Source organism: Calypte anna, chromosome 23 (genome assembly GCF_003957555.1).
Source record: "Calypte anna isolate BGI_N300 chromosome 23, bCalAnn1_v1.p, whole genome shotgun sequence".
Taxonomy (NCBI): domain Eukaryota; kingdom Metazoa; phylum Chordata; class Aves; order Apodiformes; family Trochilidae; genus Calypte; species Calypte anna.
The window spans coordinates 5614052-5637184 of record NC_044268.1 but is presented as its reverse complement, the minus strand read 5'-3'; the positions used below and the strand labels follow the sequence as shown (position 1 = coordinate 5637184).

The window sequence follows — 23133 nt, the reverse complement described above, 5'->3', positions numbered from 1 at the left end:
GTTGCAACTATTTTCCTGTTGGGTGCAGGAGCAGTCTCACAGTTGGCATCTGGTCTGCACTGACTGCATATGAAGAGGTTTTAATGCCCCAGTTAGCTTTGTGTCTGTAACCAGTTAGTCCAGGGCAGGCAGTACCACTGTGGCACTGCTTAATCTTCTGCAGGGTTTTAAATATTACCTACAGCTGCTCATGAGTTTCCAGGTTGGAAGGTAAGAAACAAACAAGTGGTTGGTGCTCCAAGGCTAATCTGAGCCAAGACAGACAAGGTACCTGCTCTGATGGATGGCACAGAGGAAATCCTGCAAGGCTGGAGGTGGCAGAGCTTGAGTGGGAGATGGAAATCCAGCTGCTCAGCATTTATTGCTCAAATCCATGCTGGGAGACACCAGGCTGCTGGGATCATCTCCTGCTGAACTGGGCAGGTGGGGTAATGGTGAAACACAACGTTTGGAGAGAATGCAGTGGTTACAGGAAATAATAAAGGAGAGTAATGATTACACTTTTGAAATATGAATTAAATACTAAATTAATCTCCTAAGTGCTGCTGAATCTCCTGAGTCCTCAGTATTGCTTGTGGGAGTCTCAGCCAGGCTGAAGTGCAGACCTGGTGCACAGTGAATTGTTGTGTTTGACTTCATCTGAGGCAGACACGTGTTACTGTATAAAAACCAAACCAAACCAAAACCCCACAACCAAACAAAAAAAACACCCAAAAAAACCCCCTAAAAACCAAACTAACCAACAACAAAAAAACAAAACCAAAAAACCAACCAAAACCCCAAAGAAACAAACACTTCTGAATTTTTCCCTCTTTGTCATACCCAAGCTCATGCTCAGCAGTGTCTTTTTGCAGCTCCCTTTTTTACTGTCATCCCTCAGTTTTGGGGGAATAGTTTTTAAGTCTCTTGGGACAAACACTCATGTCCTTCCTGTGCATGGCACTTCTTCTCTTTTTAGTGTCTCACTGAGATGTAACTCACGTCAGTTCTGAAGTGACTTGGTTAGAAATACCATCTCTTGAGTAGGAAGTAAAAATAACTTCTATTTTAAGAACAAGGGTGTGGTTCAAATTAATTCAAGCCCTGTTTATTCCCCACACATGGCTGGGGCACTTTACCTGAAAAAAGCCACGAGTTACTGTGGGGAGGAGCCCACTGTGATAGGTGATGGATTTGAAAGGCAAAGGAAATATTTCTCCTTTTCTTCTGACCTTTCCACAAGATATAGAACAGGCATATTAAAAATATTATTGAATTCACCTAGGTATTGCTGGGTGGGAGGGACTCCCCCAGTCAGTGCAGAGCACTTGCTGCTTCCTCAGCATTATGCCAGCTGGAATTCTCTCAGGATGTGGGCTGCCATTCTGCTAGCACCAGATTAAATGTGTGGTGTCCTGAGACTTGATAAAACACAATGGATCCTCAAATGGAAAGCTTTTTTTTTTTTTTTTTTTCCTGGTGCTCTCCAAGATTTGCTTTTTTTTTTTTTCTTTTTAAAGCCTCAAGTTGGAGGGGGAGGGAGTGTGAAAAGACACAGGATCATACAGCCTCTTCTGGTGACAAAACAGGACTGAGTGGCTAGAAAAATAACATTAAACACTTGAGAATTGATGCTTTGCAGATGCAAAGAGGTTTTAATGATAGAGATAAATCACAGCTGTTACTGAGCTGTGGATGTCTAGATTAGAAGGGACCTGGTTTGCTCTGTTTAAACCAAGTTACCTTCTTCTCTTTAGTTAAAGTTTCAGTCCTTCACAATAAAATTAGGACACAGCAATAAAAGAAATTTACCTCCTCCAATAAGGCAAAAGCAACTCAAGAGGATACTTCAGGTCTGACTTCAAAGCTTTTATAAAATGAAGAGCACAAATGCCAGAACCCCTTTGTGTTTGCAAAAGACTCAAAGCAGATCACCTTGTGATAGGATTTGCCAAACCAACCCTGAGGAGCAGGTACTTTTGGTGACTGTGTGCTGTGTAACTCGTGTCCTGCTCCAGCAGCTGACTGCCTGATCCCCTTTGCATTTCAGGCCCAGCAGTGGTTCCTCACCAGTACTATGGAGTTACTCCCTGGGGAGTTTATCCTGCCAGCCTCTTCCAGCAGCAAGCGGCCGCCGCTGCCGCTGCAACAAATTCTGCAAATCAGCAGACAACTCAGCAAACCCAGCAGGGCCAGCAGCAGGTAAGGGAGAGGATCCTTTGTACATCAGATCATTTACAGGGAAGCTTGGGATTTGGTGTTTTTTTTTTTCTTTTTGTTTCAGTGACCACTCCTGAGCAGCCCCAGGCTCAGACACTCCCTGGGCTGCAGAGTTCACATTGAGGTGTTGGCAGTGACAGCAAACTCAGGGATGCAAATCTCATTTTTTTAACTTCAGGATCCTAACCCAATCTCTCGGTGCTCAGAGCCATTATTGCCTTGTACTGACTTTCTCAGCTGACACACACACACACACTGGTGCTTTTGGTCACCAGGCATGCTGGGTACCAAAGGACAGCTTGTTTAATTAGCTGACCTCTCTCCTGGGTGCAGGCTCTTGCATCACCACTTGGAGTAAAAAGGCTTTTGCAAACAAAGCCCATCACAGGTAATTACAGGAAAGGTCAGGCTGCCATCTTCCCTTTGCAGAGCAACCAAGGCATGTTTAAACCACAAGAGTCCCATGTTAAAGGAGATGTGTGATCTTGGGTCATTATTTCCAGTGAGTCAGTGTCATGTCACTGGGTCACTGTTTTCTATGAGGGCTGGCTTGGAAAAACCTACATCACCTTGTGTCTTCAGCCCCCAGCTCCCTAGGTGGGTTTTTAAGGCTTCTGGTCAAGTGGGATTTCAGTGATGTTTTTGAGGCTGTGACCAAGTGTTAGCTGGGATGGAGCAGGTGGTTTGCCAGCACTCCTTACAGAGGATGAGTACTGAAGGAACATCAAGAAATGAGAGAGTTCAGGTGATGAAGGGCTTCCAGATCATGCTCAGGAGGCCTGAGATGTATTGATTAAATGCAGTCTTCTGCATTTGTTTGTGGTAGCAGTGTGAGGCTTGTGGTGGCAGAGGCAGCTCTGCCCTGGGTTAAGAGGTGAGGATGTCACACACCAGTGATGCAAGAACTGCAGCTGAATCACTGCTGATTCTCCTGCAGGTGTCTGATGCTCGTGGCTTGCTCCTGGGTCCCAAAAATAAACAGATCCATCTTCTTCTCTCTTCCAGGTTCTCCGTGGAGGAGCCAGTCAGCGTCCTTTGACCCCAAACCAGAACCAGCAGGGACAGCAGACTGATCCACTGGTGGCTGCTGCAGCTGTCAACTCTGCCCTTGCCTTTGGACAAGGGCTGGCAGCAGGGATGCCAGGTAGGGATTCCAGGGGAGCTGCAACATCTCCAGTGCCCAGGGAGGTCTGCAGAAAGTCTGCCCTGTGTCTCTGTGTGGTGTCACATTTACCTGGTGTTCAGCAGTGGTTTAATTGTTTTGCAGTTTTAGTCTGTGGCTGTACAAGGCCTTTTCAGCTATTAGATGTGAACCTAACTGCCCGTGCAGCATTTAAGTTAAATCAGGGTTTAGGTCCCTGTGCCACGGGTGAAAGGGAATTTTATTACCTGTATTGCTGTAGAGATGCATTAGTTGCTTGTTTACTCAAAAGAGGTGATGTCTCTGCTTGCAAACTGCCTCAGATTTTTCTGTGGATTATGCTGGCTTATGTGATCTTTAATTTAAAACCTCAGAGATATCTTAGTCCCATTAATTAGCATTAGCTCTCTATCCCTGCCACGTGCTTGGCTCCACCAGATAGAGACTTCCCCTTCATGACTTCTTCCAGGCAAATACTAGGAGCTTAAAAATAAGAAACAAGGCTGTGTAGTACAAATGCTTTTGACATTCAGTTGTACAGAATATTATTGCAATGGCAAAGGGCAAACTGAAGTATTTTTTTAATAATGTGCAAGAATCTCTCACTGGTCCAGTAACAGGGTTATTGTGATCTCAGGTCTCCCCAGTAGAAGTGTCACACAGTTGCTATGTAGGGTTTTTAATGGCTTAAGTTACAAATAATGTGTGTTTCCAAGCAATCCATCAGCATTATTGATGCTTTGAGGTTAGATTTGCAGAAGTATTATATTTTAAAGCTACATTTGCCAAGCAGGTATTCACAGGGAACATTCTGTTTGTGACCCCAACATGGGGAATCACTTCCCTTCTTTCCTGAAAGTTTTATTTCACCTAAACAGTGATACTATGATGCTGAAAGTTTGTTGCTTTGTGTATCACCAGCATGCTTAAGAGGTTTTATTTATATATATTAAAGAATGCTTAATGGTACATAGCTTCAAAAATACATAACCTTAAGTTTTTTCTTGTTTGCATGAGTCTGCACACCAAACAGGATGGAAAAGAAAAATAGTGCTTTTGTATTCTAAGACCTTTTTGTATCAGTATAACTGAATTAACTCAGGGCAACGTGCATATAGCAGGTTTGGGAAAAAGAAATTTTCTCTACCTGAAAGTCTTGCTAAAGATTTTCATAGCCTGTTAAAATGAGTTTTAATTCTCCTTCAGGAGAGGCAGAGCTGTTGCTGCGTTTCCTTTTTCCCATTCAGATTTTCCTTTCAAAATCCTATTGCACTGCACTGAGGGTGATTGATCCTCTGGGTGCTGGGTTTCTTGTTTCCCTTACCTCTTCACCCATCATTTTTCCCTCTTCAGGTTACCCAGTGCTGGCTCCTGCTGCTTACTATGACCAAACTGGTGCTCTGGTGGTGAATGCAGGGGCCAGGAATGGCCTGGGGGCTCCTGTCCGCCTGGTGGCTCCTGCTCCTGTCATCATCAGCTCCTCTGCAGCTCAAGCAGGTGAGTCCTGGTCCTGGCAAGTGAAAAATCTGCTCCATCCCCAGCAGAAAGTGGAGCTGAGAACCTCTGGGCTCTGCTGGCAATGATGACACACTTGCCCTCACTGAGATCCATTGCAGGGATTGTTGTAGAGAACATCCCCTATATGCTCATAGGGCTGAGCCTCCAGAGCAGCCTCACAGAGGGACCATTACACAAACTTTCTTCTCTAACAGGGTTTCATTTTATTTAAATTTAGCTGCTGGCATCTAGTTTCTCATGTAATAAAGGGGTTTTAGCCTGTGAAGAACTCCCAGTTGATCACCTTGTAGAAAATGTTACATGCCTGGCCTCTGCTAGGAGTTGTTTTGGCTTTTATTGAGGTTCTTTGGTAGTTCAAGGCTTTGAAAGGGTTTTTTTGTTTTTTGGGGGGTTTTTTTGGTTTTTTATAGCCAAAATCTGTGCATGTACATAGTCCTTGCCAGTGTTAGTAACAGATTATGAAATGGGCTATTTACTTATTGCCTTGTAGCTCCTGTTTATTTTGCTTTTACTTTGGAACTGGATGAAAACCAACAAGTACTTACTTGGTGTTCACAGCACAGGATTGCATCTCGTGCAGTAAAAGACAATTTTACTTGTTTCAAAACTTGTGTTTCTTAATGGGACATTGCTGAGCGTGTGGCTGTATTGATTTGAGTCACATCTTAGGAGAAAGGGAACATGTTTGTGGGACTGATCTATGTAGCTCTAATAATACAAGCAGTAGTAGTAACTTAAGCCCTGTTGGTGCTCAGTGACTGTGCAGGACTGGAGCTGGGATACGAAGGGACTGAAGGGACTTTGTGCAGAGTTTGATGCAAAGAGAAATTTTCATCCTGTAAGAAAAAGTAATCTGTGGTAAATAAAAGGAACCTGCTAAGTTTTGACTATGCTATGAAACACATTTCTTACCCTCTGTGCCTCCACTTCCTCTCTCTCCAGCAGTTGCAGCAGCTGCAGCTTCGGCCAACGGCGCAGCGGGCGGCCTGGCAGGAACCACAAATGGACCATTTCGCCCTCTAGGAACTCAGCAGCCCCAACCCCAGCCCCAGCAGCAGCCCACCAACAACCTGGCATCCAGCTCGTTTTATGGCAACTCTCTCAGCAGCAATTCCCAGAGCAGCTCCCTCTTTTCTCAGGGCTCTGCCCAGCCTGCCAACACCTCCCTGGGGTTCGGGAGCAGCAGCTCTCTCGGTGCCACGCTGGGCTCTGCACTGGGAGGATTTGGGACAGCAGGTAAGAGCAGCAGCTGCTGGATGAGGACAGAGGAGAGGAGCAGATGGCTCTGAATGAGGGTGGTGGGGTTGGAGCTGGCTCTAGTGACTGAGCTGCTGAGCCCTCCTCTCCATCCCTCTCAGGTTAAGTGGAAATTGTCCTTTAGGGACGACTGTGGCTTTCAAAAGCTACAGTGCTTTCTGATGAAAATTAATCTAGTTAAGTGCTTCATTAGAAGTAACAGAGTAATGAATCTGGCTTGTTACACCAATTATCAGTCAGCCCCTTGTTGCTGCAGATGAAGTTTTTAAACAGCTTTGGATTCCCTTGCCTTTACCTGCATGTGTTCAGGTAAGGTAGTGCACTAGCAGGAACTGGCTCCAGAGTGGTGTCTGTCTGTGTGATCTTACCTCAGAATAAAGCCTTAATAACTTTCTGTGATCTTAAAAAAAGTTGATCTGAGGGAGGGTTTCCTTTTTTTCTGGGAACTGTTTCTATAATACACCAAAAAAAGTAGTTTACTGTGGCTGCAAGAAATGTTGCCTACCTGGTTTGCTTTCATTTGCTTGTTAGGCAGTTAGAGACACAAGTATTTTTTTCTTTTTTTTTTTTGCAAAATAAAACCAAACTAGAAAATGTTAGTGGGCTCTTTTTTTTTCCTTAGGTTTTGGGTTTTTTTTTTTTTTGAAGTAGAACAATTATTTTAATTACTGCTTAGTCTCAGAGGTAGTAGTTATGTCCTGTACTTGCCTGCTTTCATCAGTGCAAAGGGCAAGTTAAAACATGCCTTTTGAGCCTGCTCCATCAGAAAAGACTGAGGGACATACTCAGTGAGTCAAATCACAGTGGGAAGTAAAAGTTATTCTAAATATTTTTTCTAAACCCAGCCTCAGAATCTGAACCATCTCGGATTCAGGTAAACACAGCATTTTTTTCTTTCACTTCTGTTTATTTAAGTAATTGAATTCAATTACTAGTTTGCTCAATGCCAAGATGCTCAAATATGTTTTCCCTCACTGTGGAATGGGCTGGAACTTGTGTACTATCATGAAAAATGATTAGTTCAATACAGTTAGCAATATCACTATTTGTTAAACAAGATTTTAATGCAAAATTGATTTTTTCCCCCCTCAAGTTGACAGTGCCTTTAAAGAGTTTGTATTTGACTATTGAGAAAACTCTTAAAAACATTGGGGTTTTGTGTTAAATTGAATTTCTGATTTCCATCTCTATAAAGCTTGGTGCAAACAGGAGCTGTTTTCTAATATAATGAAAGTGAGCACAAGGATTTCAAGTAAATGTACACGGAGCTGCACATGCTGCTAAGTAAACAAGAACAGAGAAAATCTCATGTTGGGTTAGTTTTAGTCCTAATGGACAAAGAGTACATACGAGGCAATGCTTGTAGGGTGATGTAATATCTTCTGTTAAAAGTTATGTGCTTGGGGGAAAAGCTGTGAAGAACACAAATCTTCTTGAGAAGGTTCAGGAGCAAAGCTTTGGGTCTGCCCAAAAGCCACCACCACAGTCACTGTGATTTCCTTCTTTTTATCTTTCACTTGCTTTTTATCTTCTTGATTTCTATCAGAACTACACAGATTTTTATCTTCTTGATTTCTCTGCTTATAGATTTCTGGAGCTGTATTTCTTGATGTGTTCTGCTGGTATAAAAACTACAGAACCATAAATTCAAACACTGGATTCCAGCTAATTTTTTTCATCAGGGTTTTCTGCCTGACGATTAGCAGCATGGCATTAATAGATGCGTTTAATTTGGGCACATGCAACACCCTTAGAAAAAAACCAACCTGATGCAGTGAAGTTGCATTGTAGGTGTCATTGTAGTGGCTCTCCAGCTCTCTGGTTGTCTTGGGCAGCTTGTTGACATCACACAACTTTCCTCTTTTTCCTTTGCAGTCGCTAACTCCAACACGGGCAGCGGCTCCCGACGAGACTCCCTTACAGGGAGCAGTGACCTGTACAAGAGGACATCCAGCAGTTTGACACCTATAGGACACAGTTTTTATAATGGCCTTGGGTTTTCCTCCTCTCCTGGACCTGTGGGAATGCCTCTGCCCAGCCAAGGACCTGGCCACTCCCAGACTCCACCACCTTCCTTATCTTCACATGGATCGTCTTCAAGTTTAAACCTGGGTAAGAGCCCCAGTGGCACTGTCAGGGAATCACAGAATTTGTTGGAAAAGACCTTTAAGATCATTAAGGCTAATGATAACCTAACTTTAACAGCTGTAACCTAATTCTACCAAGTCCAGTGCTAAACCATGTCCCTCAGCACCACATCTACGTGGCTTTGAAACGCCTCCAGGTGTGGTGATTCAGCCACCTCCCTGGGCAGCCTGAGCCAGTGTTTGATAACTCAGTGAAGAATTTTGGTCCTAGTATCCAATCTTAACCTCCCCTGGCACAACTTGAGGCTTTTTCCCCTTGTCCTGAAGTGCAGGTTGCTGCTCTGCTCTCCCGTGGTGCAGAGCTGGACACCCAGCTGTGGGTGGGGGAGGTACCTGCTGTCTCCTTGCTGCTCTGGCTCCTGTGGCAGGATCTCAGCTTTTCCAGAAGTCGTAGCTGAAACACTGAGGCAGGAACTGTAGCACTTCATGTTCTGTGTTTCTCTCTCACAGCACTTCAGCTGTCAGACAGGAAGGTTTCTGTATTGCCTCTTTGTTTCCTTATCTAAATTATGGGTAACATTCACAAATGTTTGAAAAACAAACTGGTTTTCTCACATCTCAGCAACAAGACCAGTTGTTTGGTATCCTTGAGTTAAATGGTTAGATAAAGGTAATCCTTAAACTCCTCAAAGGTTTTAAAATACCCATTATGTTTTAAATAATAAATTAATGATCTCACAACACAGTTTCTTTCAACCAAAGCATGCAACTTATCTAAAGTACTGCTTAGCTTTTAGCTGAGGACTTTGTTTGCTTTTGAAAACTTCCATCAGTGTGTCTTTATCAAAAGCACATCAGTGCTTTCTTCATTTTGATAAGATGCATTACTTCATACAAGCTACATCTTCTGGAAGACCTCTTAGTTGGCCCAGAGCTCTTAAATACAGTAAAGTAAATCTTAAAAAAACCCTAAAAATTAAGCAAATATTAAATAAATAAATGCAATGGTCATCTGAACTTCCTGAAGTGTTGGTTTCCAGGCCTCAAACAAAGGAGAGAGGTTACTCATTGTATCTATACCAGGTAATTTAGTACCTGCTCAAAAAACCCACTTTGTTTCTGTTGTCAGCTGTCTGACTAGATTGACAAAACCTTTGGCTATGAGAACAGCCTTCCATGCATATAAACACTCCTCAAATACTGTATTTATTATAGTTATTACATACATGTGTGGTAAATTTGATGGTGGCTAAAAGTTAGCATGAAATAATAATAACTGATTTCTCAAGACCAAATGAAGATTTACCAGCTTTCTTGGTTCAGAGCTGTAATAGAATGGGATGGATTTTCAGCTCTATTTATGCAGCTGACAGTTAAATAGCTACAATAAGTAACTGCTGAAGACTAACCAAATTCCACACTAGAAAAAGGTCTGTTGCCTACAGGCAAACAGAAGAATGAATCTTTAAAAACTACATCAGAGAAAGGCTAATCTGTTTGAGAATAAACTCTGGAAAGAAAGCAGTGTTACCATTTACATCACTGGGTTGTGTCCCAGAGCACTTGGCATGGGTCTCCCCATCTTGACAAAATGTTCCTCTCCTTGTGGCCAGGTTTCCTTTGTGGCTGACTAAAGGCTTGGTAATCCTGGAAGAAAAATCTTTTATGGAATAGCTCTGCATTTGTGTGGTTTTCACCTTGAAATCCTTGAATTTTTTTTTTTTTTTTTTAAGTTTCTCTTTCATGTGTGGTGGAAGACAGCATTAATTTACAACTGTAGCTTCCTGTGATTATCAAATAAGTTTTAATGCTATAAACCCAGCACAGGCAGTGTTTTTCATTATGAGAAGCTTGAAGCACACTCCTTTTATGTTTGGGAGTGTTATCAGTGCTTTGGGATAAAGAGGACAAGGAGTATTTCTACATATCTGACAAGTAAAGGCCAGAGGGGAACACCCAAACGTGGGGTTTGCAAAAAGGGAAATTAAAGCTGCTGAGTTTTGAGCCACATCCTGCATTATGTGTGTGTGGGGGACACAACCTGGGGGAGTCACATCAAGTAATTTTGCTTTCAGGGTTACACAATGACATAAGAAGTTGGCATTGAATCTGACTTGGAGTCAGCAAATCTCTGGTTGGGTGCAGTGTAAGTTGTGGGTTTGACTTTGTCACGTCCTGTGGCTGCACAAAAGTCAATCCTGGGTTGGGTTGGTGGTGTGGAAAGCTCCAGCTCTGACTCTTCTGGCTTGCTGAAAGCTCATTGCTGTGAAAAATGGGGTGTATTTATCAAGCTGGGCTTTTTTCCTGGTGTTGTAAAGTGACCTTGGGAAGTGTCTGGGCCATCACAAATACCTGAAATAACCACCCAGCCAGTCCTTAACAGAAATTGCTGCAGGAGGAGGAAGGTTGATCTAAAACATGCTTTAAACTCCAGGGGGTATGAACATGTGCAGCTGTGCATATTAAGGAGAAAGCAACTGTAAAAGCAGCTGCCCAGAGGCAGCAGGGGCTCTTCTTCCCCAGTACTGATCAGAATGATAGAATTATAAATTACTTAGATACATCTTTTATTTTTTTTTTTCATTATAAAATTTAACTTTAGCCAGCTGCATTTCCCATCAGTTCATGAAGCCCCACAAGCAGTTTTGGTAGCCCTTGTGTGCAGCTAGTGTGGTCCTAACAGAAACATTTATCACCCTGCAGCCTGGGGCTGAGTGTGTCCAGCTCTGGGTTTTCCCAGTTTGGACTGGGGATCAGGATTTGCAGCAGATGAGTAATTATTTTAATTATAGAATACACTTAGATGAGCTGCTTGGGAAAGAGCTGCCCCATACTGTGTCAGCTGGTGGTTTAAAAGGCAGGATCTGTGTCAGGAAGCTGATACAGCCATGGGAGGATTGAATTTATTAGAGATTTTTGGGGCAAAACTGCCAGAGGGGTTGATAATCAAATGGCTGTGACCAACTGGGAGGGCTGTGGGGTGCAACTGGTGGCACTGGGCTGCATGAGGTGACAGGTTGGTGAGTGACACTGGGGGTATATTGGGGATGTCTTAGAGGTGGCTGACTCCTGCCATTCCCAGCCCTGGGGAGGTGCTGTGTGGGGGTCCCCTTGGCAATTTGGGGGTCCCCTGGTGGGTGCTGCCCAGTGCCTCTGTGTGGAGCCCTGGGGAGGGCAGGGCAGTGGGGATGTCTCCTCCCCCTGCTTGCTCCCAGAGCCAGCTTTTCATCTTCCTTTCTTTCCAGTTGTTCTGGCAGTTCTCCTACTGGGAACTCCACTTTGTGGAGCAATGTGAGTGCGTTATAAAAGCCCCCTGGAAGCTTGCTAAAGAAGTGCTTTGTTTTCAGACAGCATCCTTTGTGTTTTCTTCCCCTGAGGTTTCTTTTTGACTCATCATTTCATTGTCCTTGTTCCCCCTCCCCCTGGAATCAGTAATTCTTTCAGGTCAGTGTCCATCTCGAGTGTCTCAGCAAGCACCAAGAAGATGCCTGACCATTCCCAAGTAGGAAACACCACAGTGTGAAGTCTGAGTGACTCAGCAGCCTCTGAGTCCCCAGGGAAGAGTCAGTGCTCTTTGCCCACCCCAGATAAAGATTTTTTCCTGACATATCCCAGACACTTTTAAGAAAATATGGTCACTCTCTGGTGACAGAGCCACACCACAGCTGTCCCTTCTGTAAAGCTTCCAGTCCTGCAGCACTGGTTGGTTGTTGTGTGGGTGCTGAGGGCTTTGCCTAGAAGCATGGTGGGTTTAGCACCCACCACATGGTTTGCAGACCCCTTCTCAAGTTTGTTGTGGCTGAGGATGCAGGAGAAACTGTCAGTCCTGTCCCTTCTTTGGAGTTTTTGCCCTTGTATTCTAGCCCAGTGTCTCTGAGAGATCCAGGAGCTTCCAGCCTCCATGTACTTGGAATCTACTTGGCAAAGTCTTCTCAGCCATCCATTGGCATGAAGGAGCTTGAGGTGCTCCAAGGTTTCAGGCCTTTGCTGGTTGGCAGGTGGGTTGCAGAAGTGGTTGCTTGACTTAAGAAATCTGTCCCCTACATGGTCCTTTCAGTCCCAGTGTGATGTTGGACATCTCAGGGTGACCTACACTCAGCTTCTCCATTGGCAGACAGACAGACAGACAGAAAGGTAGAAGAATGTGGAGTAGTTCGTGGTTTATTTGAAAATTCCCAAAAGATCAGAAAGTTTTTCTCAGAAAACCTCTGACAGAGAAGCTTGCACAAACTGTGCTTTCCTGCATACCTAAGAGATAAGGCAGCAGTGATAGCAGGGGGAGTGCTCAGCCCTTTCTTCTTGCAGATCAGGAACTGTGACTCTGATTTCCTCCAGGCTGGTGATTCTGAGCTCTTTGAGTTTGCTTTCCCTGAGAGGTGATTACTGTTGTTTGAATATCCTGAATATCCCTCCAGCAGTAAGGAACATCACTCTTTGGAGCTCTTGCTCAATTAGGGAGTCAGGTAGATAGAGATGCTGGCCCCACACCATTGGCAAGGCAACAGAAGAAAGATGTGAGCAAGAAGCTCTCCTCAAGGTTTGGCACCGGTTCTGGAGAAGTCAGAACACGTTTGCCCAGCACAGAGACAGGGGAACTTAATTATCAGCTATTTAATTCTCAGGGTTTCCTGCATGGGAGCTTCCTTCAGGCATTGATGGCAGAGGAGTGCAGTTCACTCTCTTTTTTTCTTTCATTTATTGTTTTTATTTCAGACACTGTCATTTGCACATCTGCCAGGAGAAAATCTGCTCTTTTTGCAGACAGCCCTACTGATGTTTGCCTTCAAGGTTTTCTTCCTTCCCAAAGACTTCCTGTAGCTGGTTTGTTGGTTTTTTTTCAGGTGCTTTCTTCATGTTGGCCTTACAGGTGCCAGGTTCCTGTGTAATAACATTTTTCTGGACAGGGTTTTGTCCCACCCCGGAAAACCTCTGCTCATTCATTGTGCAGCCTCTCACCAGCAGAGGGATCCCCAGCCCTGCAAGAGAGGGAAGAGTCCTCTGGCAGAGCTGAAGCAAATGTCAGAAAATTATAGACAAGGAAACAGTGGATGAAGCTTTAAGTGCTTATGGCTTGGTAACTGCACTACCTGTTACTGGAGAACCCAAATGCAGATGAAAATCTCCAGAGAATCTGGGAAAGCACAGCATTTTTTTAGATATATATTTGCAGTTTTGAGTTTCTTGTTAATTATTTAATAGTGATTTTATATTTTTAAAATCTGTATACTTGCTTCTTGCTGCCTTTTTCTTGTCTAATAGCATCTTAATTCTGTCCCCACACCCACTGTGTTTCTTTTCAATCTGTCCTTCACGTGGCAGCAGGATAGGGGAAAAAAAACCAGAGGATAAAGTAATTACAACCAGCAAGTTAGCAAGTGGGCTTGACAGTTTGTCTGGTTTAGACAGCTCTGAGATAGAGTGAGGACCAGAAGTTGTTACAGGCTGTTCTTTACTGAAGTCTGGAGCTGTTCCCCTCTCTGTACAACAGCACCATGCTAAGGAACAATGCTTGAACACATCCCCACCAAAATTATTTTGGAGGCAGTTCATTTAGTTTAGTTTAGTTCAAAGCCATCACTGAAACCTTTAATAACCTTTTCTCGTTCTGCCTGGCAGGAGGGCTCACAAATGGGAGTGGACGGTACATCTCTGCTGCCCCTGGAGCTGAAGCCAAGTACCGCAGTGCCAGCAGTGCCTCCAGCCTCTTCAGCCCCAGCAGCACCCTCTTCCCCTCCTCCCGCCTGCGCTATGGGATGTCGGATGTGATGCCCTCGGGCCGCAGCCGCCTGCTGGAGGATTTCCGTAACAACCGCTACCCCAACCTGCAGCTGCGGGAGATCGCGGGGCACATCATGGAGTTCTCCCAAGATCAGCACGGATCCAGGTGGGATGAAAAAAAAACCAACCTAACAACCCCGTGCCCTTGGGACAAAAGCTGTTCTCTGCTTCAGTTGTTAGCATCACATCCTAGAATCATAGAATGGGATTCTGTCTCAAGGATCATCTGGTCCAACCCTTCTCATACTGTTGTTGATGTGAGGTGACTCAGCACCCCATTGAGCTGAGACTTCCAGCTATCCCAGGTGGGGTAATCCACCACTTCCTCTGGGAGACCATTCCCATGGTCTGTCCTCAGAGTGAAAAGTTTTCCTCTGGTGTCCAATGGGAATCTCCCCAGGAGCACCTTGTGCCCATTGCCTCTTGTCTTGTCTGTGGGATTCCTTGGAAATCAGGAGTCTCCATCTGCTTTGTAGCCTCCCTTTAAGTACTGAAACATCTTGAAGCAAAGAGGTAGAATAGGGAAAAGGAGGGAACAGGGAAAAGCCAAGCAGTGTAGTTGTAACAATCACTCTGAGCCACCTTCTTGAAGATTATTGGGATACAGGTGCTGGGAACAGGAGTTCTTCCTGTAACAAGGAACTTGCTCATAATTTGCTTGCCAGTCCCATGGGTGTAGATTAACTCATTGTAAAGAGCCTTCTGGAAATACTTTGTATTTCTCTGCTTTGTTTGGAATTGAGGAGATTTTTGGGATATTGACAATGATGTGTGACCATGGATCTCATGGCAACAACCACCTTGAGGTTTCAGATCACTGGGTAGGGTAACTGTGTCTCAAAAAATGTATAAGAATGGAATGTATGAGGCTTTTGAATGGATTTGTTTTAACAAATGTGGTGAGGGTGGGGGTATGTGCCAGTGCCATCACACCAGCCCTGTTTTCCAGGTTTATTCAGCTGAAACTGGAACGTGCTACCCCAGCAGAACGTCAGCTTGTGTTCAATGAGATCCTCCAGGCAGCCTATCAGTTGATGGTTGATGTATTTGGAAATTATGTCATCCAGAAGTTCTTTGAAGTAAGTCTGCATTCCCCCACAACTTGTGCTCTCCTGGAGTGTTGGACGAGCTTGTAGAAACCCTGCTCTTTGGCTAGAATGTTGGGTTTCTGTCAACACTGATGTCATCTCCTCTCCACAGGCTGTTGCATTATTCCTGTTGGAGTGACTGAGGTGTGGGACTCGTAAAGATTCATCTGAAAAGTAAAAAAGTGCTAGAAAAAGTGTAGGAATAAATAGCAGCATATCCAGGAGATGGAAGTCCAACCAGACTTCTCTAGGATGCTGTGTGAGCTGACAGTACTCATGTATTTAGGAACAAAAGTGAAACTTTTTCAGTAAACAGCATCTGCTGGAATCAAGTGTTGTGTTTTCATACCAGGAGGCTGGGCAGATGCCCATCTCTTGAACCTGCTCTGTTCCTTCTCCACCAAACCTTGGTGGTTCTTGTATCTGGTAATTTTATAGCAACCTTGTCAAGGGTCAGTGAGTGGGCATGTGGGCCCCTGGTGGCTCCAGCACCTTTGAAGTTTTGGACACGTGTCTGACAGGCAGAGAGCAGACACCTGGCTTCTGCTTCTTCACATCTCTTGAGGTGTGGTTGGTAATTTTCAGTAGAATCATCATTAAGGTCAGAAAAGACATTTAGGACATCATGTCCAACCACCAGAACCTTTTTTAACAATTTGTTTACCACCTCAGTGTGATGGTGTGGGAGAGCTGCTGTGTCACTTGGCCACCAGAGAGGGGTTTGGGCTTGTAGTGACTGGTTTTTATCTTCCCAGTTTGGCAGCCTGGAACAGAAGTTAGCTCTGGCAGAACGTATCCGTGGCCATGTTCTGTCCCTGGCTCTGCAGATGTATGGCTGTAGGGTGATCCAGAAGGCCCTTGAGTTTATTCCCCCAGACCAGCAGGTAATTGTAAGTTTCAATTTTAACTTTCTTCTTGATGTTTAACGTTCCTTGCTGTTTGGTGACCTGGACTTCGACCTTCTGTTCCTCTTGTGGCTGCTGTTCTTTTGGTTTGGTTTGGTTTATGGCATGTCTGCTGTGTTTTATGTGCATGATAAGTCTGTGAACACCATTGCTGGGTCTTGTCCTCTCTTTGTTCCACTTAATTGGTAGTGGTCTTGGTTCTTTGTTAATTCCCTAAAATCAGGTTGTCTGTGTTAAGGAAACTGAGAATGATGGTGAATTAAAAGGTATTTTTAAATCCCTGGAACAAAGCAGTGCTGGAGTTTTGCCTTTAATATTTGCTAAGATATCATTGCTTTGATATGTGGGTCAATATTCTGCTTTCCTCCTAGTAAAGCCAAGCCTGGCACTGGGGAGATGTGGATGATAGCCAGAGTCCCACACAAAGCTCATTAATAAAGCACTTTCTCAAGGGTTTTATTAACAATGAATTGAGATGAAAAATACACTCGTCAGGCTAGCTATTAAAGGTGCTTGGAATACAAGAGTCTCAATGTAGGTTATTAAATTAAAAAACTGAGAGGCTTTAGGAATGTTTGTTCCCTTTAGGCTGAGCCTGAGCTGAGCTGCAGACTCAGTGTGTCAGCAGGGTGGAGCCCAAGCTCCAGCACTGCTGCTCCAAGCATTTATTGTCTTCCTCCAGAAGGGCATTTTTCAGCACACTCTCATCCTGAAATGCCTGTTTTTTCTACCAATTCCACAACTGAACTCACCCAGTTTTGTAGTAATCTTAAAATCCCTGAAACTGTCATTCTCTGTTTTCTGGTGGTGAAGCTTTTATCCTGCCCATGTGGTACAAGATTCACATCTGAGCTTTGTCTGTTGGGGGTCCTTAATTATCACACAGTATTTACCTTGCTTCTGTAAATTAGTAGCAAGTTCCTGTCCTGCTGCTGCCCCAAAATGTTTGTGAAGTTTGGGCATTTTAGATTTCTTTCACTTTGAGGGAAGTAGAGGAAGAAATAGGGCATGCACAGTGATGTTGCTGATCACAAAAATTCCTTAAATTTGGATAGTTGTAAAAGGACACTCAGGTTTAATGTAAGGAGTGCTGCTTTTTGTCACAGTAAGATTTTTCTTGCTGGTTTCTGTAGCACTGCAAGCTTCCTCTCTGCACTTGGCCACTGGAAAACTCCCAGTTTGGAATACAGAGATGCATCCTTCATCTCTTTCATATCCTTAACACATTTAGCAGTGAAAACTTTGCCTTTGTGAGCCATGGAGCCTGGTGGTGCTTTCTGTTTGTCTTTTTCTCCCCCTAATAGAATGAGATGGTAAGGGAGTTGGATGGCCACGTCCTCAAGTGTGTGAAAGACCAGAATGGGAACCATGTGGTGCAGAAGTGCATTGAGTGTGTGCAGCCTCAGTCCCTGCAGTTCATCATTGATGCATTTAAGGGCCAGGTAAGTCCTTGACCAAGATACTGACTCTCATTCTTCATCTTCTTGTATGTTGCCTTGAATGGGAGACTCCCTGGTCATGTCTCTGGTACTGGGTCTGTGCAGGTGTTTCACAGTAAAGCATCCTTACAGATGTGTTCTCCTGGAACATCAAGTATTTTTTGACTGGTGGAGGGAAAACCAAGCCTCTCACTAATCCATCTTCACAGGTCTGTGATGGGTGTAGTCACCTTTGATTGTCATCCCTGCCTGTCAGGATGGTTTCCTCAGACCATGGGAAGAACCTGAGTTGCATTTAGAAGGGGGCAGTTACATGTGCTTCATTCCCCACCACCACCTTTTTTTTCTTTTTTTTTTCTTGGTATCCCCTCCTGAATTGATGTCCTGGATATTAATTGTGTAGCTGGCTTTATTCTGCCCATAGTCAGCATGTCTTCCATTTCAGCAGTGCTGGTTTGGGCATTTTCAGCTTCAACTTAATTGGCTTTGGATGAGGACTTTGAAGTATTGAGGGGTTTACCACAGGGATGTGAGGATAGCCCCAGGGTTATTAGAGCAGGAACCAGGCTACAGGAGTTTGGCTGCTCCTGGAACAGCTTTGAAAGTGGGGACTTGCTTGGCTGTGTCAAAACATGCAGGATTCTAGCTGGAAACTCACTCAGCAGATCTGCTGGATCAAGTTTTGCTTTGGAACTTTCACTAGGGAGTTAGGCTGGGCAGAAATACTTCTGAGGGACTTGGGTGGTGACACTGATGTGTATTTGACCAGCCAGCCCACTTTCATCTGAACTCTCATATAGAAGATTAAATTTACCACCTCGACTGTTTTTTCTGCACTTAATTGCACTTCAAGTCTTGTTTTCCTGCACAGTTTACTCAACAGTTATTAAAATTTTGTATGCTGTCAATTAAACTGCAGTGCTGGGATTTGCTACTTAGTTAATTGTAAGCAACCAAATAGGACTTTGTGCTTTAGAGAGAAAAATGTGCAGCAATAATAAAAAGGTGTCATGTTCCTAGCAACAGATTTGGTAATGCGTTAAAAATGAGCAAGAAGCTTCTTTTGTTGTCACTTCTCCTGAGTGCAGTTAAGGCTTTGAAACAAATCCAAATAGTTGAGAAAAATCCTTTGCTGAGCACTTTGAACCTTCCTGGTTTGTACTGTTTCTTACACAGCTTCAAACAGAGCTGGCAAACAGGAGGTTGGGTTTTTTTTCTTTTGAAACAGTTTTTTAAAACAGCTTTCTAAGAAGGCTTGGCTGTCCTGGTGTTCTTTTTATTGATCAATTGGCTTTGCCATTTCTTTTCCTCTTTCCTGAATGGAGAAGCTGAAGCCTGAGCAGGGATGTGAGGTGCTTCCCACCCCCTGTGGCAGTGGGGAGCAGATGGTTCCAGTTTCACCTCACGCTCTCTGGAGCTGCTGTGCTGCAACCTGACATTCCCTGCCATGCCTGAGAAAAGCCACCATGTGTTCATTGAGTTCCAGAAGTTTTCTGGGTTTCCCAAAGGCTAACTAACAGATTTTTTGCTGCCTGTGCTTTCCTCTCTTGGTCACGTGCAGGTTTTTGCATTGTCTACACATCCCTATGGCTGTCGTGTGATCCAGAGGATCCTTGAACACTGTCTTCCTGAGCAGACCCTTCCCATCTTGGAGGAACTTCACCAGCACACTGAGCAGCTGGTTCAGGTCTGTCTGGGAAGGGGGAATTTGGGTGCTGGGTGGTGCTTTCTCAGTTACTGCTTTGTGTTAGCAGAGCTTTTGGGAAGTGGGACTGCAGCTATAGTGCTGCTGGGGTCCTGTGAACACAGGGACTGCATTTTTGAGGAGGAATGGGGAAAAAGCATGCAGACAAGAACCCATCACCACTAATTGGTTGGGCTATGTGCAAACATCAAAACTGTAGTTACTTCCTTTTTGAAAAGGCTTTTAAGGACTGAGTAGGTGGACATCCTAATATTTCACTGCAGAATCATTTTGGTTAGAAAAGACCTTTAAGATCATCAAGTCCAACCTTTAACCCAGCATTGCCAAGTAAGATCTTAAAGGAGTTGATGCAAAGAGCTGATTAACTTCTAGGAAAAGAAAATGCCAAGTAATTTGGGTTCTTAAAATGTGGTGGTTTTATGCACACCCCTTTCCTGGCTTCCTTTGCTCTTCCTTGGAGTCCTTCTGAGGGCTTGTTTTGCTAGGCCTCTGGGACTGGGGCACAAATAAACCCTGTCCTGTGTGCTCCTGTTTTTAGCACATGGAAAGTGGGAAGAGGTTGGCCATGGAGGTGAGACCTTGGGTCATGCCTCTGATGTTGTGAACTGGGAAAATAAGTATCTTGTAAATATAAACACATTCAGAATATGAGCATTCATACAGGCTGTCTCCCAGAGCCCTAGAGGACTTGTGATTTGGTACATTTGAACCTGGAGAAAGCAAAGAAACTTGAAATAAGCAGAATATTGTTGTTTCATGTTCAAGGCAATTGCTTTGAGTTTTCTGATTGGTACAAAAATGTAGCATTTTACCTCCTGGTGAGACTCCAGAATGCACATTTCTGTAGAAGTGGAAAGTATTTACATGGTGTATTCAGTAGGTATTTTACTTAAGTGTTCAGTTCAAGCTTTGAGTGTTAATAATGCACATTGGGAACTAGTTGGATATTAATGGTTCCTGTCCATGTTTTGTCACCCACTTCTGCTGTCTCTCAAACAGGATCAGTATGGGAACTATGTTATCCAGCATGTACTAGAACATGGTCGACCTGAGGATAAAAGTAAGATTGTAGCAGAAATCAGAGGCAACGTGCTGGTGTTGAGTCAACATAAATTTGCTAGGTATGAATTTGTTCCTTCAGTTGCAGTAGAGTTAAGGGTGGGGGGTAGGCAGGTGACCAGAGCTGAAAAACTTTTTGCTTAACACCAGAATGCTGTTTATAACTGCTTGTAACCTGGAAGGAGTGACTGGCAAGGTAAGTTTACCTTGTCATAAAGGAGAATGAAGATGTGGAAGGTCCAAATTCCTGAATTTGACCAAGAGGTTTTGTATATATTGGGTGTTTTGGGGGTTTTAAGTGGTTTCTATCCCTTGGTTAATGAATAACATGCCATAGGAGCATTCCACTGCCTCTGGGATACTGGGCGAATCAAATCTAGGGGCAAAATTCTTTTTCATCTCACTTTTCACAGAAAAACCTGTGATTTTTTTATATGCTAAACCTGACAGTCCTTTTTGAGGCATGTACATAGTGATACCCTCTTAGGGAAGCTGCAGCAGTCCCAGACTGTTAGCCCAGGTGCTACAGAGCATGGGTGGAAGTAAAATCCAGGCACCTCAATGGTTGTCAAGATGAAGCTGTATTTCCCACCTTTGTAAATTCCTTTTGTGTGTGGTTTTTAGCCATTTGAACATGAAGGCTGAGCTCTTCAAAGGCTCAATATTTCTCCTTTTTATGATTAATAAAATAGTGCTTTAATACTTCTGGACACAAGGGGAGTGTAACATTAACAAGAATTAGAAGAGCCTGGTCTTTAATGTTGTTATTTCAGATTCTTCTTTCCTGACTTGTCTTACTCTTTTTTCTTTTTTTTTTTTCAAACTTCTTTCCAGATGGAGTGTTAATTAGTGTGGGATGTCCCCTGGGCTGAGCACTAGCTGTGGCAAACCACTTGGTGATTTTCTGATTCAGTCAGGGAGGCAGAAGTTAAGGCTAGCAGAATTCTCCATCTCCTTTTTAGAGCTCCTGTCTAACTTGGCTCCCTGCAGAGCAGAGCCTGGGGTCAGCTCATGTAATCAGGAATTTTGGAAGTTCTCTATGTTTGAGAAGATTTTTCCTTCCTAAATAAATGTTTCCCTGTTGTTGTCACCTCAGACCTTCTTCTGGTGAGCTCCAGTAGTGAGGAAACCAAAGAACAACTCATCTGCTTCTCTAGTGGGCAGGCTCTGAATTGTCATCTCAAAGAAAACTTGGTGATTTTCTGATTCAGTCAGGGAGGCAGAAATTAAGGCTAGCAGAATTCTCCATCTCCTTTTTAGAGCTCTTAACTTGGCTCCCTGCAGAGCAGAGCCTGGGGTCAGCTCGTGTATTCAGGAATTTTGGAAGCTCTCTACGTTTTGAGGTTTTCCCTTCCTGTTTCTCTGTTGTTGTCACCTCAGACCTTCTTCTGGTGAGCTCCAATAGTGAGGAAACCAAAGAACAACTCATCTGCTTCTCTGGTGAAGCAGCCACAGCTCAAATTGTCATCCCAAAGAAAACCTGCACTGCACCTTTACCCGAATTCCCACTCAACTCCCAGCTCCCTTCATTTTCACATCGCTGAACTCTGCCAGCCTGTATGTCCCTCCTCAGTGGTCTTACCCTTGCTAGAAGCAGCAGAGATGACCTCAGGGTTGAAGGCAAAGCCCAGCAGATGTTGCCTGCTCACAACTTGTCCTTTCTGGTTGCAGCAACGTGGTGGAGAAGTGTGTGACCCACGCGTCCCGCACCGAGCGGGCCATGCTGATCGATGAGGTGTGCACTATGAATGATGGCCCTCACAGTGCCTTATACACCATGATGAAGGATCAGTATGCCAACTACGTGGTGCAGAAGATGATTGATGTGGCAGAGCCTGCGCAGAGGAAGATTGTCATGCACAAGGTAAGAGCAGCTGCCACCCGTGGGTGCAGACGGGAGGTTTGTCACAGCCACACCGAGCCCAGAGAGAAAAAAAAAAAAGAAGGCTGAGGTGATTGGTTTGCATAGAATCACAGAATGTCAGGCTGGAAGGGACCTCAAGGGTCGTCTGGTCCAACCCCTCTGATATTATTGTTCCAAACCTTCTCATATTATTGGTGATGTGAGACATCCCAGCACCCCGTTGTGCTGAGACTGAAAACTTTCCAAAGTGGGGGAATCCACCACTTCCCCTGGGAGACCATTGCAGTGGCTGACTGTCCTCAGTCAGATATTTTTGCCATCAAAATTCCCTAGTGAGAGAAGTATTTCAAAGTTGAGTATTTCAGGAGTAGCTGAAATAGGAAAAATGTGAAATAATGAGATGCCAGTTGGACTTAAAACAAGCTGATTGCTTTGAGCCATCTCTTCTGACCTAGTAACCTAGTTCTGCATTTGTAGCATAGCAAACTGCTGCAAAAGCACCAGGGCTGTGACTGCAGCAGTGCCACGGGGTGGGTGCTGTGCCAGGGTCCCCTGAAGGTCTGGCAGTGACAACACACTGAGCCCTCACTGAGCTCAGAGTTCCCTGATGAGAGCAGCAAAATGTGCTCAGTGGATCCCAGCCAGCCCCCCACACACCTGCAGCCCCAGCACCCACCCCCTGCTGCCTCTCTTGTCACCTAAGTCCCTGCTTCACAGCCCTGGGGAGGACAGCAGAGGTGGCAGAGGTGACACCATGCCAACAGGGCTTGTGCTGCTGGAGGCATCAATCAAATTCTCAGTTCTCAGTGTGGTTTTGCTGAGAAGCTCCCACGGTTTAGAGCATTGAGCTGTGGTGTTGGAGTCTGTAACCATTTCAGGATGTGATATTTGTCAAAAATAAAGACATTTTGGAATTGAAAATAAAGACATTTTGGAATTAGATACATGCTCCTGCCAATATTACCTCACCAGGCTGGATGCTTGCTGCCCCAGGGGAAGGAGACTCTAAAGATCAGCCAATGTCTCCATTTCCCTGCTTTCAGAGGTCACATTTGTGAGTCTTTAGAACTCTAATGAATGGGGAAAAATGGCT

General features: G+C 44.3%; 1 protein-coding gene and 1 non-coding gene across 13 annotated transcripts in view; both read left to right on the top strand.

Moving 5' to 3' along the window:
- Positions 1–23133, top strand: part of PUM1 (pumilio RNA binding family member 1) — a 70722-nt gene that overhangs the window by 43448 nt on the left and 4141 nt on the right. For 8 of the 12 annotated variants that reach the window (XM_030464231.1, XM_030464232.1, XM_030464225.1 and 5 more), the window contains 12 exons: positions 2030–2181; positions 3205–3343; positions 4694–4837; positions 5801–6094; positions 7991–8227; positions 13819–14086; positions 14930–15059; positions 15824–15958; positions 17278–17415; positions 18974–19099; positions 20117–20238; positions 21848–22040. In XM_030464231.1, the coding sequence (XP_030320091.1) occupies positions 2030–2181; positions 3205–3343; positions 4694–4837; positions 5801–6094; positions 7991–8227; positions 13819–14086; positions 14930–15059; positions 15824–15958; positions 17278–17415; positions 18974–19099; positions 20117–20238; positions 21848–22040 (2078 nt within the window). The remainder of the gene's footprint in view (positions 1–2029; positions 2182–3204; positions 3344–4693; positions 4838–5800; positions 6095–7990; positions 8228–13818; positions 14087–14929; positions 15060–15823; positions 15959–17277; positions 17416–18973; positions 19100–20116; positions 20239–21847; positions 22041–23133) is intronic. The other 4 variants (XM_030464235.1, XM_030464229.1, XM_030464227.1 and 1 more) reach the window with 2 other exon arrangements.
- LOC115599596 lies at positions 22600–22686 on the top strand. The gene has a single exon (XR_003988522.1). It is a non-coding gene; the product is annotated as a small nucleolar RNA SNORD103/SNORD85 (small nucleolar RNA).